At 33.4% G+C, this 18,924-nt stretch overlaps 1 protein-coding gene across 1 annotated transcript in view; it reads right to left on the bottom strand.

Annotated features, from left to right (window-relative positions):
• The window catches only part of LOC141545828 (UPF0462 protein C4orf33 homolog), a 47,373-nt gene extending 29,424 nt beyond the window's left edge, over window positions 1-17,949 (bottom strand). Inside the window, exons 1-3 of the mRNA XM_074273115.1 lie at window positions 17,817-17,949; window positions 9,302-9,359; window positions 5,904-6,084 (exon numbers count right to left, since the gene is read on the bottom strand). Of these exons, the coding sequence (XP_074129216.1) occupies window positions 5,904-6,084; window positions 9,302-9,359; window positions 17,817-17,917 (340 nt within the window). The 5' untranslated portion in view covers window positions 17,918-17,949. The remainder of the gene's footprint in view (window positions 1-5,903; window positions 6,085-9,301; window positions 9,360-17,816) is intronic.
• Window positions 17,950-18,924: the final 975 nt, after the last annotated feature.

Raw genomic sequence — 18,924 nt, 5'->3', positions numbered from 1 at the left:
TCTTTCTTTTATGCCTTGCCTGCTGTTAATGTTCTGAGGATTCTAAAGCAAAGTGATTTTTGTTTTTATATCTTTCAAAAATCTTAAATAATTTTGAAGTAGAAGAGGGAGATTTGCAGGGAGATACCTCATTGAAAAAATGTCTTTAAGGCATATTTTGTTCCAATGAATCAAATGTCTTTCTTTTAAGTAATCAACAAACATGCACAGTGGGATGTTGTATCTTCCATATTTTTAGTCAATTATGTGAAAATAAAGATATGACTAACTGTAAGCAAAAGCCTACTTATTTTCAACTAACATCCTCATCAAGAATACTTTTGATTTGTGTGTAAATTATTCTCATTTTTTAAATGTTAGAGAAGGGAAAGTAGGCAAATAGCTCAGTAATTGCTTATGTCTTCTCAGCCACCTTTTATGATATTAATAGTATCCAAATTTGGCATCTTTCTTTTTTTCAAATATTTCATAAATCAGTCCCTCCAACAGAGATTTCTTCTAGGTATACCTGATCTATTCCGAGCAACCAAGTATTTATTAAGTGACTTTGCCAGTGAGTCAATAACAATCATTTATAAGCACTATGTTCCAGACACTGTGCTTGTTACTAGGGAAAGAAAGAGAGAAGAGAGAGGGGGAGGAGGGAGGGAGGAACTGAAAAAAAAAAAAAAGGAAGAAGGAAGGAAAGAAAAGAAAAAGCAAAAATCACAGTCCATGCCTTCAGAGTATATATTCTAATGGAAGAGAGAAATGATAATAACTGTATAAAAATGAGATATACATATGGAAAGTAATCTAAAAGAGAAATCAGAAAAAGACTTTCAGAAGGTATGATTTGAGCTTTTCTTGAAGGAAGCCAGAGAAACCAAGAGACAGAAAGCAAAACATTACAAACGTGGGGGACAATCAGCAAAGTCACAGAGACAGGAAATGGAGTGTTGCATTGAAAGAACTGTTAAGTAGGTCCAGAATATTACATCATAGTAGTATAGTAGAATATATACTACATGGAGAGTAGTTAGGTATAAAAAGTCTGGAACGTAATAAAGAAACAGATTTTTAAAGAATTTTAAATACCAAATAGAGGAGCTTCTATTTGATCCTGATAATAAAAAGGAGCCTCTAAAACTCATGAGCAGGGGAATATAGTCAGACTTGCACCATAGGAAAATCACTTTGGCAGCTGATTGTTTGGAATGGGGAGAGACTTGAGGCAGGAAAACTATTTAGAAGCCTCTTGTAATAGCCTAGGTGAGAGGTGATGAGTGCCTGGTTATATGAATAGAGAGAGGGAAATGTACAAAATATATGAAAGCAGAAATTGTAAGGTTTAGCAAAGATATGTGGACTGAGTGAGGAGTCAAAAATGACAGAAAGCTTGTCTCAGTACCTGAGAGAACATCTGTGCCCTCAACAATAATAGAAAAGTTTGAAAGAGGGGAAAGTTTCAGTGAAACAGTAATAAATTCTGTTTTAGACAGGTTGAATTTAAGACGCCTATGGGACATCCAGTTCATGTCCAAGAAGCAAGTGGAGATTTGTAAGTGTAGCTCAGGAAAGATGTGGGGGCTAGATAAATAGATCTAGAAATCTGATATAATAATTGATCCCATAGGAACTGATGATAATTTAGAACAGAAAGGAGTTTCAAGACAGAGCTTTGGAGAATACCCACAGTTAGCAAGAATGATTACCTGGAAAGGGAGGGGAACTTCCTAATCTCCTGGCTCTCTACAACTTCACAGACAGTGAAGGAGGAGAACTTAGCAAAACATAACCTTGACTTCCTGAGACAATTATAACCTACCTAAGTTTATTGCTCAATGATTAATATAGTCCCACCCCACCCCTCATGATCTTCCCATATCAATAATTCAGAACTTCTGGCTACCATTATTCAAATCCTATTCCCCACTCCCCAGTGACTACTCTCTTACTCCCATCCCCTTCAAATCAATCCTCCTAATATTTCATGCTAAAACTACCTCTCCCTTCCAATGTGCTCTCTGAAGGGCCTGCTCCATAGGTAACAAACTAGCCTTCAATTTAAACCTCTTCCATTTTCTTTTCCTCCATTTTCATTCATTGACAATATAGATTATCAAATCATCTTTTTTTTCTTTTTTTTTTTAGTATTGATCATACTCTTACTCATATCCAACCTACCCAACCTTTGGTCATGGTAGGAGAATTAGAATACTTCTTGCTCCCCATTATCACCTTGACTCTCTCTCCCACTCACAACATTCAGTAACTTTTCTTTTGAAATTTATTCAATGCGTATATTTACCACCTAATCAAGATTCTGGTAGCTATTTCTACCAACCTCCAGGACCTTCCTAAATCTATTTCAAAAAGTTCAATGCCTCAAGATAGAGAGATAGAAATAGAGATATGGAGATACTCCTTCAAATAATCTAAGATCCAAAATCTCCAGTTTACTTATGTACTATTACCTACTACTCCATCCCACTTCAGCTGCACACAAAAAGTCATACTTTTGACCTTGCTATTGCTCATAAATGATCTACTTTATAAGCTCTGAAGCTCCTTTATCTGATCATAATCTGGTTTTCCTCCATCTTGAAAGCAGGAACTGCTGGTAGTGGTAGGCTTAGTTTGTTTGTTTCTTTTGCCTTTCTTTATATCCCCAGAATTTAGCACAGTATCTGATACTAATAGAAGCTTAACAAATGCTTTTTGCTTGAATTTATTTGATATAAGTTTTAGTTGAATGATAAGGTCAGAAGCCAAACTGTGAAGGGTTTAGGAGAGAATGAGAGGAGAGAAAGTAGAATTGCTGCTTGAAGTTGTTTTTTTCAGGGTGATAAGTGCCTGGGTGTCTGACTACAGAAAAAACAATGAACAAAAAAAAATATGAAAGTAGAAATTATGAGGTTTAGCAAAGTATTGGCTATGTGAAGTGAGGAGGAATAAAAGATGACAAGAAGGCTGTGAGTCTTAGTAACTGGGAGAACAGTTGCATTCTCAACAGTAATAGAAAAATTTAGAAGAGAGGACAGTTTTAGGGAAAAGATAATATTAGAATTTTAGCCACTATAGGATAACAGTGATAGTTAATGATCAAATCAAATGAAGTTTTTTTTTTGTTTGTTTTCTTTAAAAGTGGCAGTAGACATTTCTTTGCAGCAAAGTGGGAGAAAATAGATAGGAAGAGATTGAAGATTAGAGAGGGGTATAATAATGACAGTAATCTACTGGAGAAGATAGAAGAAAAGAAGGAAAATGAATCCTTCTTGATTTAAAATAGGTGAAGGAGAAAGTTATGGGGAAGAAGGGTTGTCTAAGTAATATGAATAAAGAAAGGTGTTGGAAATACAAAGACATCCCCACACACACATACTAATCCTTATTCTCAAAGAACTTTCAGTCTTTTTGTAGATTTTGTAAAATTTATTGTCTCCATTATTATTCCTCACTCTTCCACTCCTTACAACACAATCTATAGTAGATGTATGTGAAATGTGAAATAACAATATGAGATAACACATTCAGCAAATTTTTGATGGGCAAATGAATGGGATAGAAAAGAAGTTCATATAGTAATAAAAAGAAGAAAGAGACCATGATGGGCTGGAAACAATCAGAGAACTAAAGCTGGAAGAAAACTCATTTTACAGATAAGAAACCTAGAGGCAAGAAAGATCAAGTGACTTTCCCACAGTTACACAAGTAATAAAAATCAAGAGTCAAATTTGAATCCAGGTTTTTTTTTTTTATGCTAAAAATAAGGCTCTTATTATTATACTACACTGTCTTCTCCCACAGTTCACTGTCTTATCTTCCTTTCTATGATTTGTATTTAATTCAATAGCAGTGGGAAACCATTAAAGGTTTCTGAGCAGTTAAAAACTTGATGAAAATTGTGTTTATGGAAAATAGTTTGGTACAAATATACAACATTTTTTGGTGACGTGGAAAAATTGATTTCAAATAATTAGCTAAGAAGCTGATTACAAAGTAAGAGTTGGACTAAGTAATTTAGGAAATGGGTATATCAGAAACCTTTTGAAATGAGAAAAACATGGGAACTTCGTGACAAATTTAATAAAGGAAATCAAGACTCAAATGTAAGGTTTTGAGGCAAGAAGGAGTCATGTGACATTGAGAAGACTCCAAGAATGATGTCAGCTAAAGACTGGGTTTACTTTCCTAGGATTAGTCTAGCTAAGCACAAAGAAGCTCTTCATCAAAAGACTAGCCACCTATTCATAAATCCATTGGCCACAGCAACCTATGATTTGTACATAAATGAGTGTAATGTCAGGTTACTCTAGGAAAGTGTACAGAGATCATATACAACTGGGAAAATAAGGAAGAAACTGTCTTCTGAACTGATCATTAAAAGAGAAGATCTGAAATGTAAAAATAAATAAAGACTTCCAGACATAGACAATAGCCTACTTGAACATAATAGTCTGGAGATTACACATCAAGTTCAAAGAACAGCTCAGTAGTTATCCATTTTGCCTGAAGTACAGACTATGTTAAAAAAAAAAAAAAAATGTTTATCATTCACTGCAAAAAAAAAGAGCATTACGTGACATGAGACTGGAAAGGGAGATTAGAACCAACTTGTAGGGAATTGCTGAGTTTCATGTGATATCAAGCCATTGAAGTGGAGACATGAACTATAAGTCTCTATGGATACCCTTTCTAATCTATTCTTGATTATTTAACTCAACTTATGATAACCATAGGAAACTCATCTCTCCCAAGTTGAACATCTATTCCTTGTATGCTTTTATTTTTTTCAGGACTGGGTTTTCTACCTTGACCAAATTTAGTCCCATACTCAGATTGCACAATAAGATGCAAACCAGTCCAGGTTAAAAAATGAAACCATTCAAAACTCTTCAGCTAATCAGAGTGGGATCCTATCAGTGCCACACTGTATAGACAGCTTCTCATATTGCCCAGTCCAGCTCAGAAATTCCAACCTCTAGAGAGCCTTTCTAGTATTATAGAACTATAGAAAGGCCTTACTAAGCCAAACATTTCTCAATTTTAAAACAGACTAAACATAGCATTGAAATGAGAGGTTACCTACTATTTCTCCAAGATATAATTTAACACTATTTCTAGAAAAAGCATGTTTTAAACTCCTAGGGTGACAATAAAGCTTATCTATTTCTTAATTTATCTTTTAGAGTACCCAGGGAACATTGTTGATTGCAATACAATTATACCTGGATTGCAATCATCTTTTAAAAATTGAGCTAAAATAGTTCTATGTCAGATGCTATTATTTCAGCAGATATTGCTAATACTACTCCTAAAAAGAATAAAATATGGGTATTACTAATATAGTATATTACAAAGAGCTGAGTTTTCAAAAAGCTTCATGTCTTTAAATCATATCCTTACATATTATTTTTTTTCTAGGAATTTCATTTGAAGAGAATGAAGGATAATTTGAAAGTTTTCCAATCTAGGAGATCTTAGGAGGGCATATTGGTTTGAGCCTTCACTCAGTCTTAGGATGATTGACTTTGAGGTATGAGGGAATTTAGGGGTCCTTTAGCCCAACTCCTTAATCTATAGGATCTCATGTTATAGCTGGAAAGCACCTCGGGATCATCTAATTCTCTTATTTTGTAATAGGAGAAACAAAGATGCAGAGAGATTGAGAGATTTTTCCAGTATCACACAGTTACTTAATGATAGAGCTAGGATTTGAATGCAGATCTTTCAAGCTAACACTATCTTTTAGAGGAAAGTATATTCTATAGGGAAGAAGCATCTTGCCCAAGTGACCCAGATAGTGACATTTTCCAGCTTTGATGTATTGTCCTCTAATTACAAATCCAAATTTTTTCTGCAGGGCATGTTGCTTCCCATGCATTGTCAATCTCAGCCCTCAGAAGAGAAAAATCTCTCACCTTCATATTCCCAGAGTCCATTGAAAGGTTGGCCTGGGGAACCAGCAGGTGCTGGAGGATCATCAAAGAAGGGAGCACTGACTTCCATCAGCAGGCCTTGATCTCCTGGTTTGAAGAGGAAAGTAACAGGTCTGTGTGTCACTGGTAGACTGTCCCAGGTGGTGGCAATGCTGTACTCCAACTTTGAGCATTAGACAGAAGAACAAATACCATAGCATGGATAAATGTAGTGTTGAGTTTTTTTTTTGCTTCCTTAGACTTGTTCAAATTAAGTGCAAATCAACATTTTCTTTAAACAACAGTTTCTAAAGGATTCAGTTAATTGCAGGAAAGTTTCTTCTTGATTTTTTTGGGAGAAGTGATACTTCTAAATTGCAAGAATTGTCTAAAACTATTTTTAGCCATTATCTTCTCCCAGTTCTTAATTTGGTGTCAGCATTAGGTATATAGATAATTCTTACCACATTATCTTATATTTTCTTTCATTCTAAAAAGATTTAGTGAGCACTTAAGAAAATGCCTAGAACTGAATAGGAGATGTCAGAACAATAAGACATGAAAGATGACCTATGAAACTGTAAAATAACACAGCAAGTAAGTATAGGATTGAGTGAAAAGAAGGAGAGGTAAAAATAAATAAATAAATGACAATTATGGTTATGTTAGATCCTGAAGATGTAGATATGAAATCACTGTCCTTAAGAAATTTACATTTTCCAAGTTTGTAATAGATAAATAAATAAGAAAATATAAGATAATTAGATGAAAAAGAGCATTGTCAACTAAGGGGATCAGGAAAAGTACCAAAAAAAAAAAAAAAGAATGGATTAGAGAAGCCTTGAAGGACATAATTCTTGCAATTCTGGAACTTTCAATCTGGAAATTCCAAACTATGGATTTCTCAGAAATAATCAATCAACAAACATTTGCAAAACTTTAGTGTGGCAAACATATCCTTTGTGTTAAGTGCTAAGGAAACAAGAAAAGGCAAAAAAAAAAGTTCCTGAAGGATATTGTCTAGTAGATAATGGAAACACAAAACAAAAGAAAGAATAGATGAGGGAAGCCTTGATTCTTGCAGTTCCAAATTATGGACTTCTCAGAAACAACCAATCAACAAATATTTGTTAAACACCAATGTGGAAACCACATCTTTTGTGTTAAGTACTGAAGAAACAAGGAAAGATAAAACCTATGTCTATACTAAAGAAGCATACAGTCTAGTGGACAGTGTGTGTGAGTGACTATGTACAAACCAGATGTACTCAGGATAATTTGGAGAAAATTAACAGAGAAAATATACTAACATTAAGGGGATGAGGAAGGGGTGAGTGGGGAGGAAATGTGAAAGACTCAGAAGGAAACCAGAAGGCAGAAATGAGAGGAGAGAAAGAATTCTAGGCAGGATGAGCAGTCAGTAAACATGCTGAGAGTTGGAAAATGGCGTGTCTTCTGCAAGGAACAGCAAAGAAGCCTGTATCAGTGGGTCAAAGACTATGTGGGTATAGATCTGGGGGCATGGTATAACAAGACTAGAAAGGAAGCAGGGAATGCTTTTTGAAGGCTTTGAACTCCAAGCAGAGAATTTTATATTTGATTCTGGAGATAATAGGAAACCACAAGAGGTTATTGAATTGGGAAGAGAGGTAACACAGTTAGATCTGTGCTTTGGAAAGATCATTTTGACAGCTGAATGGAAGATAAACTGGAATGGGGAGATACTTAAGGCAGGAAGTTGTTCAATTTTTTTTAGCTGTGGCCAACTTTTCATGACCCCATTTGGCAAAGATACTAAAGCAGTTTACCATTTTCTTCTCCAGTTCATTTTAGAGATGAGAAAACTGAGACAAATGGGGTTAAAAGCTACATAGCTAGTAATTTTTTTAGGTTTTTTGCAAGGCAATTGGGGTTAAGTGACTTGCTCAGGATCACACAGCTAGTATTAAATGTCTGATATTGGATTTGAAGTCAGGTCTTTTTGACTTCAAGATGGCTGCTTTGTTCACTCTACTGTTCCATCTAGTGGATGCCCTCTAGTTCTTTTATTATCATATAGTTAATCATTTTAGAGGTAGAAAGTAAGTGAGGGATAATGATATGACCAATTTTTTTAAATCCCTTGGGTTGCTTAATAGGAAAAAGCAAATTGTCTCCATCTAGTAGTCAAGTTATTGAAAATCACACCCTCTTGTAGAAGAAAGCAATTCTTGAAAGTGCAAAACAATAATATCATAACCATTAATAGGAAATAGTACTTCACAACTTTTATTTAACCTGTAGCAGATACTTCCAATGAAAGGTCATGCAATCAAGTTTGATGATTTAATTTAAAAGCTAAATAGTTTTGTGGTCATTATTAATACCAATGTTCAAGCTCATTGCCTTAAAGGAAGAGAAATAAATAATTTGTTGATATTCATCGATGTTTTTGCAAATTTTAAGGTCCCATAAAAATTTAATTAGGAGTCATCCACTAAACTGCAGGACAGTATCAGGAAAACATGAGTTCAAGTACTACCTGACATTAGTTCTGTGCCCTTCTATGAAGCTCTCTTCGCCTGTGTACATCTATATGAATGAGGATAATGATACCATCTTCCTAATATGATGGTTGTGAAGATCAAATGAGATAAGAGAGATAAAGTGCTTTATAAACCTCGAGTAGTATATAAATGTTCGCTATTACTACTATTCTATTGGTTCAGTAATTACATCTCTTAGGTATCATTGTTCAGAAGATACAGATAAAGATATGAGTGATTTAAGACTGTTTTAGAGACAGATACATGAGGAACTAACCAATTCAATTGGTTATTCAATTAACTGAAAATTAATTCCTTCCATTTACCAAACTAAGTTTCTCAAGATAATTTCTTCTATAGTCATACAACAACAATAAACATTATATTTTCATGACCTGTATGAGAACATTCCTTTTTCCCTGATCAATTTACCTCTGAGCTCAGTTATGTTCTCCCTAGACATACATTCTAACCTGGTCTGCTTATTTTCTTTATCTATATGTGTCATAAGTGTAGTACAGTGAACATTATGTTGAACCTGCTACCAGGAAGCCATTTATTCTGATACTTAACTAATTGTATGGCACTAGGAGCAAGTTACTCTATCCTTTGCACATCCCCTAGAGTCATTTACAAAGGAACAGCAAAGTTATATCATAGATAGATGATATATGGTATCAGATATATCTTAAATACCAGTGATACAGATGAATATATACTATTTTAATTTGTTGAAGATTCTTCCCCCCTTCATTTATTTTTAAAACCTTACATAATTTTGCTTTCCTTTTTAAATTATTTTCCAATGGTGTATGTTTTTTTCTGGGAAATTTCAAGTTCAAATTTCTTATTTAACTCTTCAATAGTCCTTCTTACCTCCTGTCTTCCATTCAGTAATGATTTCTTTTCATGGCTAATTTTGAAAATTTTTGCACTGTAAAATAAAAAGGGTAAAAATATCTTATAAATGATATATTTCTACACATTTGCACAGGTTTCACTTGAAATATTCTGAAAGACAGCAACCACAAAAACTTTCTGATAAAAAAAAATCATATAGTATTATGTATGATTTTCTTTTTTAAAAAAGCAATTTAAATTCCAAAACAATGAGATAGTTAAATATTTTTTGGAAATTAGCATAATAGGATAGTATAATTTAATGAAGATAAACAAATATAAACTCAGGAGGGAAAAAGTTGAAGAACTAATTCAATGAAATAAAGAAAGAAGCAAAACCAGAAGTATGGAATATACATATGATCATGTAAGGGAAAGTAAATGAGAATGAATGAAGAATCCTGGTAACTATACAGAGGAAAGGACAAAAAGCATATTATAACAGTCTAATGTTTTAAAATTAATTATTTTAAGCATAAACATTTCCTAGGCAAGTTTCATTGTTTATACTGAAACCTGTAAATAATACAACCATTTAACTTATAAAAATATTCAACTTTAATTTGAAATAATAAAAAAGATTACTGAAAGCAGGATTACTGATATCATGATTTTCAGCTTAGTTTGGTAGCTGTTTCAAGATAAAGTGAATTCAGTTGATCTTATAACATCAAAAAAAATCATTTTGTTAACCTACTTCTTCCATCTAGTGGCAAGAAGAAGTAAGAGACAATACCACAGAAAAACATCATCAAAGAAAAAAATATTATATGCCATTTCAGAGAATTCCTAAATTAGGGAATCAAGAGTATCAGGGGGGAAAGTATGAGGCTTAAATATGAGCCTCAAATGATAATTAAATAATCACAATGACTCATTCATGTTCAATCAGAAACATACCCATCACTTCAGTAAGTCAAATGTATCTTTATTCTAGGTGCAGAATATATTTTCTAAAGATTCTGGCTCCTACCGTTTTGCCATCTCTGCACAATTGCTAGTTTCTGATGGATTCACTATAATATGTACTTTTTCTTATTCTGTAAAATCATCCTGGATCTAGCAGTGGGCTAACTGTTTAGCATTCTGTTCCTTTCTTACAGACATAGCACTGAAGTGCTAAGCAATTCATACTTCCTGGCAATCGACATGAAAGCTACTAAAATTGAACTCTCCCCTTAAAAATCAGCATTTAAGCTATTGTGGCAATGAACAGACACACATTTTGACTAGATGTGCTGGGGAAGGTAGGGGTTTAAATGAGGAAGGATTAGTGCTCTTGGACTGGAGCCCTTACTCAAGATGCTGGTCTGATGGCCTATCTATAACAGCTCCAGAAAATTCAAAATAAGGCTCACATTTAACTCTAAAAGGTAACAGTTTATCCCTAAAACATGAGGTTGGAGTGCCCTCTAAACACTGTCTTTTTTTGCATCTTGCAAATGTAAATAATATTTCAGAAATTCAATATGGGTTATATGGAAAAAGAAAGAAATTTGCTTAAGGATATGTTTTTCTTTTTCTTATTCAATTGAATCTCTAAACTCAGTGTAATAATTTATATAGGATAGGGAATATCAAAGCTGGTAACATGCTGAGGATTAGCAAAAACTCTTGGTTTGTATTTGAACTTTCTGATATTTAAAAAATAAAATTGAAAGAAAAATATCTGCATGTTTTATAAATCTTTTCCATGTATTATTTCATATCTGGAAGGGAAAAAAAATCATTATCACAGCCATAGAACTGGAAGGGACCTAAGAGATCATATAATTCAAATCTTCCATTTTATAGATGAGGAAACTGAAACCAAAAAGGAAGGATCAAGTTGTCTGAGGTCGCTAAAGTAATTAGTGAAAAAGTCAGGGCTAAAAAAATAGGTTTCCTGACATAATTCAATTCATTAAACACCTATTAATTTCTTTGGTCCACCATCACCCTTATTTCTTATTTCTTTCCCTTTCTTTTTCTTGGTCTTTTCCTTCCTATTTGGATATGAGGAATTTCTGTACCCAGTTTTATGTGTGTGAATACTTATGTATGTATGTATGAATGTATATATATATATATATATACTTATATATGCATATATATATATTCTTCTCTTGAATTCGTTCAGATGAGAGTGAGATTCAAGTATTAGGTGCCCCTAAAATTTCCCCTCTATTGTATAAACATTTCCCTGTGACCTTCATTTATATGAGATATTTTTCCCATTCTTCCTCTCTCATTCGCCTTTACTCAGGACAATCCCCTTCCTCAATATACCTTTATTATTTTGAGATCATTCCAACTTAGTAGATTCATATTAGTGCCATCTAGCTAAGTAGTCTCTGCCCTGGTGATGATGAAATTCTCAAGGATTACATGTATCTTCTTCCATATAGGAATGTAAAAAGTTTAACCTTGTTAAGTCCTTTATGATTTCTCACTAAGGTTTATCTTATTATACTTCTCTTGAGTCTTGTGTTGGTATATTAAATTATCTATTCAGCTCCAGTCTTTTCATCAGGAATCTTTGAAGGTCCTCTAATTTCATTAAAAATCCATTTTTCCTCTACAGAATTATGCTGAGTTGCTAGGCGCATTATTCTTGGTTGTAATCCTAGATCCTTTGTTATTGAGAACATCAAACTCTCTACTCCCTTATAATGGTAGTTTCTAAATCTGATGAGATCCATGGTATTTGAATTCTTTCTTACTGGTCGCTTGCAATATTATCTTTATGACCTAAGAGCACTGAAATTTGGCTGTAATATTTATGGAAGTTTTAATTTGGGGATTTTTCATGGAAGTGATTGATGGATTCTTTTGATTTCTCCTTTGTTCTCTTGTTCTAAGATATCTTAGAAGTTTTTCTTTATAATGTCTTTAAATATGATGTAAAGACTCTTTTGGTCATAGTATCAATAATTATTGAATTATTTTTCCTTGCTCTATTTTCTAGATTAGTTACTTTTTCTATGAGATACTTCACATTTCTTCCTTCTTTTAGTCTTTCACTTTCTTTAATTATTTCTTGATGTCTTCATGAAGTTATTAGTTTCCACTTGAACAATTTTGATTTTTAAGGAGCTATTTTCTTTAGTATTTTTGTACCTCTTTTACCAAGATGTTAATGTTCTTATCATGATTTTTTTGCATACGTCTCATTTCTTTTTTCAACTTTTGTTTTACCTCTTTTTTTGTTTGATTTTTTTAAATTGTTCTTTTTATTCTCTTTTTAAAGTTCTTCTAAGAATTCTTATTGGACATAAGTCCAATCTGTATTTTTCTCTGAAGCTTTTGCTTATAATTTCAAGTAAATTGCTTATTCTGAGTTTGTGTTTTGAGCTTTCTTGTCCCAATAGCAGATTTTAATGGTCAGGTCCCTTCTTGCTGTTTGTTTTTGCAACCTAATTTTTTTTTTACTTCAGACTTTATAACTGTGTTCTGCTAACATCTAAGGATGAGAGAGAGAAGATGTCTGATCTAAATTTCTATCTTCCAGGTCCTTTTAATTTTTTCACGGCCAAGTCTGAGGACCTATAAGATTTTGGTGCTTCCTACATAGAATGATCCAGGGAGAAATCTATTCATTGCTCTACTGATTTGAGCTCTGATTCTTGCCCAGTTAAGGATTCTGTTCCCTCACAATAGCAACCAATTCTCTCAGCCCTAGAACTGTGTCCCAAAACTATGTAATGAGAAAGCTGCAAAATAGCATTTGAAAATGGATAGTGCTCCTAGTGCTAGTAACAGGGGCCACTAAGATCTCTTTATGACCAGGTGATCAATCCTTTTACTATCTCTGGGTGTTGTGCTGCTCCCCACTGCTGCTGCTGCTGCTTCCAATCTACCATACTTCTGGCCAGCCCCATTCTAATGTCCGCAGAACTCTCTTTTTGTCCTTCTAAGTTATGCTGGCTTGGGAAAAAAAAATAACTCAGTTACTTTTTCTTGGCTTTCTTTCCAGAATTCAGTTTTTTAGGTTGTGTTGGGAACATTTAGAAAAAATGCTCTTCCATCTTGACTCTACTCTCCTAAGTATCTAAGTACCTAGGTACATGGTACTTTGCTGGGTACTGAGATTATTAATATAATTAATCAATATTAATTATGTATTATATATAATTTATATTAATATCTAATAATAGCTAGCACTTATTAAGCATTAGGCTTAAGTTAATAACACTATGTATGCACTATACTAAGCACTTTACAAATAAAATCTCCTGTTATCCTCAAAACCCTAGGAGGAGATGCTATTATTATCCCTAATTTATAGAGGAAATTAAGACTAAGGTTAAATGACTTGCCCAAGCTCATGCAACTAGTGTTTGAAGTTACATTTTTAACTCAAGTCTTCCTGAGCCCAGTGCATCTATCCATCATACACAAATATAATGAAGTGATTTACCCAAGGTCACATATATGATGTCAGCAATGGGATCTAAATTCAGGTCCCCTCACTTCATTCTTTCCCCTTAGTCAAAAATAAAACAGTTGCCTTCAAGGAGTTTGAATTTTACATGTACCCAAATAAATTCAAATGATGTACAAAGTCATTTCAGGAGGGAAAGAATATAATAAGCAGCTCAAGATACTACCTATTTAACCTGCTATCATGCATAATACAATAGCCTCCATGCTACTCAGTGCATATTTAAAGAATCAAATACTTCAAACCCCAATCCCCAAGGGAACAAAGCCAAGACAGTACAGAGAACTGTCCATATTATGAACACTATAAATTTACTCTCACACAGTTTAACCGCTAAGTATTTCATTGCAGTGAAAAGGCTTTGAGAGTGACCTCTTTCTTTTTCCTGTCAAAGAAAGCTGTTCTTAAAGTTGTCATTCTTCCCACTCAAGTTATAGTATCATTGAAAGGGAGAATATAGGAAAGAAATACAGTATATACTAACTTGTTTCTCTGCCCCCAAACCCAGTATGACACTAGTATAATCAAAACTCTGTGGTCAGAAGATCACTACCATGACTTAGACGAAAGAGTGCATTCTGAAATCTAGCAGAACTGGCCTTCTTGCTATTCCTCATTTAGTGTTCCAACTCCCATCACCTTTGCTTTAAGCTTTTCATAGACTATCCCCCATGCTTGGAATGTACTCTCTACTTACCTCTATCTTTTAGAATCCCCCATTTTTTTTTCAGAGCTTAGCTCAAGCAATACTATTTTCCTAAGAGTTTTAATAATTCCCCACAACTACAGGTGTCTTCCCTTCATAAGATTATTTTGTATTTATATATTTATTTTTATATTCTTAATATATGATCCCATTTTCTCCAAAATTTGATTACTTTATAAGGGAAGTTTAAGAACTATTCGAATACTTTATATTTTTTCCTTATAAACTTATAAGTTCATGTGAATCTTCTGTATATTCTGCATTTTCTGCAAGGAAAAAAATTAAAAGGCTGTCCCACACCAGATTTGCATTTATTGAATTCAGTGTTTCTATAGGAGCTTTTATCCACAGTTGGGAAAACCAAGAAAAGAGCTTTACCTATGCTTGATCTGGGGATTTTTTGGAGTAAAAGTTAAGAGGGAGGTACAACAAACTAAAGAAAGAGAAATGATCCTCTTGGTATCAGCCTCCCAACTCCCCAAGATCAAGCTTAATCAGATGAGCCCAGAGAATTTACAGAGGAACTGGGTCACTTGTCATAACTATAGAATCTACTTCATAAGGTTATTGTGAAATTCAAATGACCTAAGACATGTAAGGCACAATATAAATGTCAGCTATTATTAGTGGCCTGTTCAATGTTACCCAACTAGAAATTATAAAGCTAGAAATCATCATCCAGGTCTTTTAGCTAAACCTAGCACTGTGTCCATCATACTGCCAGAGAAAATGGAAAGTTAAATGGGAATTTTTTTTTTAAGTAGGGAAAAAAAAACTATAAGAGAAAAGGCTAGTCAATAGTACAAATGTTGACACATTCAGACTCCAACAAATGGAAATGATTTCGAGAAGCTGGCATTATTGCAGCCAATGTTTTGTCAGAAGTCAGGAATCCAATAGGCAAAAAGCAGGTGGTATCATTCCATCAACTTCCCCCAAGAGGCACTGATTCCGTCATTCTGGGGTTCAGTGAAATGATTTTATAGAAAAACCAGAGAACATTTCTAGTCATCTGTAGCACATTCCCAAATTACAATTGGAATAAATACAATATTGAATTTCAGCTCAATGTTTGCAAATATATATTTAACAAGTTCTTGTGCAGTAGGAAGGGATAAAAAGGGGAAGGAATTGAGTCACATTTTCTGCACAAATATTTATTTTAAGTTGGCTATTTTCAAAGAACACTGAATTTAGAGTCAGAAGTTTTTAATGCCTTCTCTTCAGCTTGTTACTTTTTTCCCTCAATAGTATTTTATTTTTCCAAATAAATGTAAAGACAGTTTTCAACATTTATTTTTGTGAGATTTTTGTGCTCCAAATTTTTCTCCCTCTTTCTCCTTTAGCTTCCCTCTCCCCAAAACAGAAAGCAATTTCATATAGATTAAATATGTGCGATTCTTTTAAGCATATTTCCAAATTTGTCATGTTGTGCAAGAAAAATTCGACCAAACAGCAAAAAAAAAAAAAAAAAAAAAAAAAAAACAAGGAATAAAAAGCAAACAAACAAAAAGGTGAAAATACTACAACTTGCTATGTTTGTGAGCTTAGTTGTCATTTCTTTCTGGTCTCATTTTCTACATCAGTAAAAGGAGAAACTTCCAATTCTAATTCTCTGAGACTTTGCTCTTGTGAGCCTTCTAAGCCTACAGTGGGCTAAATTAAATATGAGGGTGGAACTTAGTGAAATTATTTTAGAAATACTTTCTTCTAATTACAAGTTACTGGACTTTCAAAAATTCCTAGCTTCCTAAAAGGAAGATTCCTTTTTATGTATCACCTTCTTGTTTAACTTCTTATTTATTAACTGCTATGTGCCAACCACTGAGCTAAGCACTAGAGATTTTTACAAGAGAAGTTGAAAAGGGGAGTCATTTGGAACTAATTATTATGGAGGATTAAAAAGAAAAGAGCAACATTTCAAAAAAAAAAAAAAAAGCAAATTCAGATGCATGAGGATGAAACTTGTTTAGCTCAACTTCCTTCTGAACTTTGAAAAGCAATCATCATCATAATATGTGAGCTAGGCATTTGAACTGCTCACCTCCAGATATTTGTAACAGAACTGAAGTCCTTAGTAGAATTCACCTTTGGTATCCCATAAAATAAGATTCCTTGCTGATCATCCATGAAAGTGGAGCTATTCTATCAGTGTTACTAACTATTCTTCTGACAAGTACAAATAAAATAACCCTTCTAGCATGCTTTCAAATGTTACTACTTTTGTAGCTGCTCCTAGGAAGAACTTTAATTCTCACTTACATGGTAGGATAATAGCACTTAAAGGGAAGTTAGAAATAATTTATCCCAATCCCAATCCCGTTTTACAGTTGGGGGGGGGGGGGAAAGAGTCCCAGCAATCATATAGATAATAATTTGTAATTGAGATTAGTACTAACATTACTATCCCCAAGTTCAATGCCACTTCCATGACAGCAAGCTGACTTATTAATAGGAATTCTTTCTTCTCTCTTTTGCCACAAAATCCTAACAATTGTTTTAGATGTTGTCTTTATACTTTTTCTGACACTTTATGAATTAAAATTTCCTACTAATCAACATCTCACCTCTCTTCATCATAGTGGTAATTAATGAATCAGTTGTTCTTAACAATGATTCTGACAGATCTATCACAGGTTCTTATCCTTGGTTTTGTGAACTTTTATTTTTAAATATAACTTTCTAATGTTAGCTTTCTTTGAAATCCTATGTGTTTTAATTTATTTATTTAAAAACATTATTCTGAGATTTATAGGCTTTTCCATACTACCAAAGGGAACTATGAACAAAAAAGTTTAAGAATCCCTGTTAGGTACTGAAATACTATCTGAATACTCTAAGAAAGACTTAATCATATTTAATAAAATTTTAAAGTTTGGCATAGTACATTAGTTTCTAATTTTTAGAAAATTAATAATGTAGATTTGACATTTACATAGTAATTTAAGATGTACAAAGCCCTTTAAATGCATTTGCAATTTCTAACAATCTATCTATCCCCCTTGTTCTAATGGTAAGGCTGAGTAGTTCAATGACTTGCACACAATCATATTATGCTTTTTTATTATTATTTTATTAGCTAGGATCTCCTGATTTTAAATACAGCACATTTAAGATTAGCACTCATCATACCATAATAACTTTCCAAGGCACATATGGTAGATAATCTATTATTATCTACCCACTTTTCCCTCCATTTTTGGTAATACCTTACTCCATTTACTTTTCTGGAATCACATCAGATCATTAAAAATAATACTCATGAAGAATTTGTTTTAAGGGGGGAAGGAAATTATTACTTTAAATACAAAAAGTCAGCCATTCATCCATACAGCTAAAAGTTCTACAAACATGTCAAATACCTGTTCAATGAAGAGTGTTCTGCATGATTTCCAAAGCATATGGCAACAAAGGTTAAAAACAGTAGCACTTTCATTTTTGAAAGTTTAGGTCTAAGGGACATTCTTATATTTATACTTTAAAATTATCTTATCATAGGGAAAACAATGATACTGGGGTTTGTTGGGAATGGAATGATAATCCTATCAATAGTCCTTGATTATGTTTGTTAATTGACCTGGTGATAGAACTAGGTTTCAAACACACTATCTCTGCCCAATTAGCTCTGTTTATTAGAAAAACATGATCCTCAAGCCAAGGACACACACAGGGTTGATTTAGCCCTCCAAGGGCCAGGAAGTGGAAAGGTAAACAATATCTCATTTTCTGTGTTCTCACAGTAAGTGAAATTTTCAACCATGCCTGCCTACACCCTTTCATATACATGTATGTATGTGTATATGTATATTTTATATATATATATATATATATATATATATATATATATATATATGTGAATAATAGATATATTTACATGTGTGTGTTTATAAAGAATAGATATGTTTCTATATATATGTGTGTGTGTGTGAAAAGAATAAATATATTCATATATATATATAAATATGCATATATTTATATATATTGATAGATGTGTAGTTATACTCCTCACAATCCTGGCTAGCAAAGAGCACATTATGTTCTTATATTGACACTGGCAAAGGGTTGGTCAGAGGAAATAAGGGGGGATCAGGATAGCATGATTAATGAAAGCAGTTGGAATTAAACAAAATAACATCATCAAAAGCTAGATTTCTCTTTATCCTTCATTTGTTTTTCTTTGATAAGATTTTTAATGAAGAGATCATCTACCTGTTGGCATGAACTGAATCTAAGTATAAGCCCAGCAAGAAATGAATTGTAATACCTGTGGTAGTGGCCAGAGTGGGTAGAAAAGAGAGGCTAAAGTCAGTCAATAAAAGCAGAGATCTAATGGCTCTAGTTAGGATCTCAATTATCTGACCTAACCCCAGAACCCCAAGTAACTAACACCAGTTATACCTGTCCTCAGAAGCTCAAATTCAAACCTCCCCATCCCTGCCAAGTTGTATTGCTTTGACTACCAAGATTTGA

The sequence above is a fragment of the Sminthopsis crassicaudata genome, chromosome 6 (assembly GCF_048593235.1).
Source record: "Sminthopsis crassicaudata isolate SCR6 chromosome 6, ASM4859323v1, whole genome shotgun sequence".
In the NCBI taxonomy this organism is placed as follows: Eukaryota; Metazoa; Chordata; class Mammalia; order Dasyuromorphia; family Dasyuridae; genus Sminthopsis; species Sminthopsis crassicaudata.
Note: the sequence above shows the minus strand (reverse complement) of the source record. Positions and strands in the feature narration are given on the sequence as shown.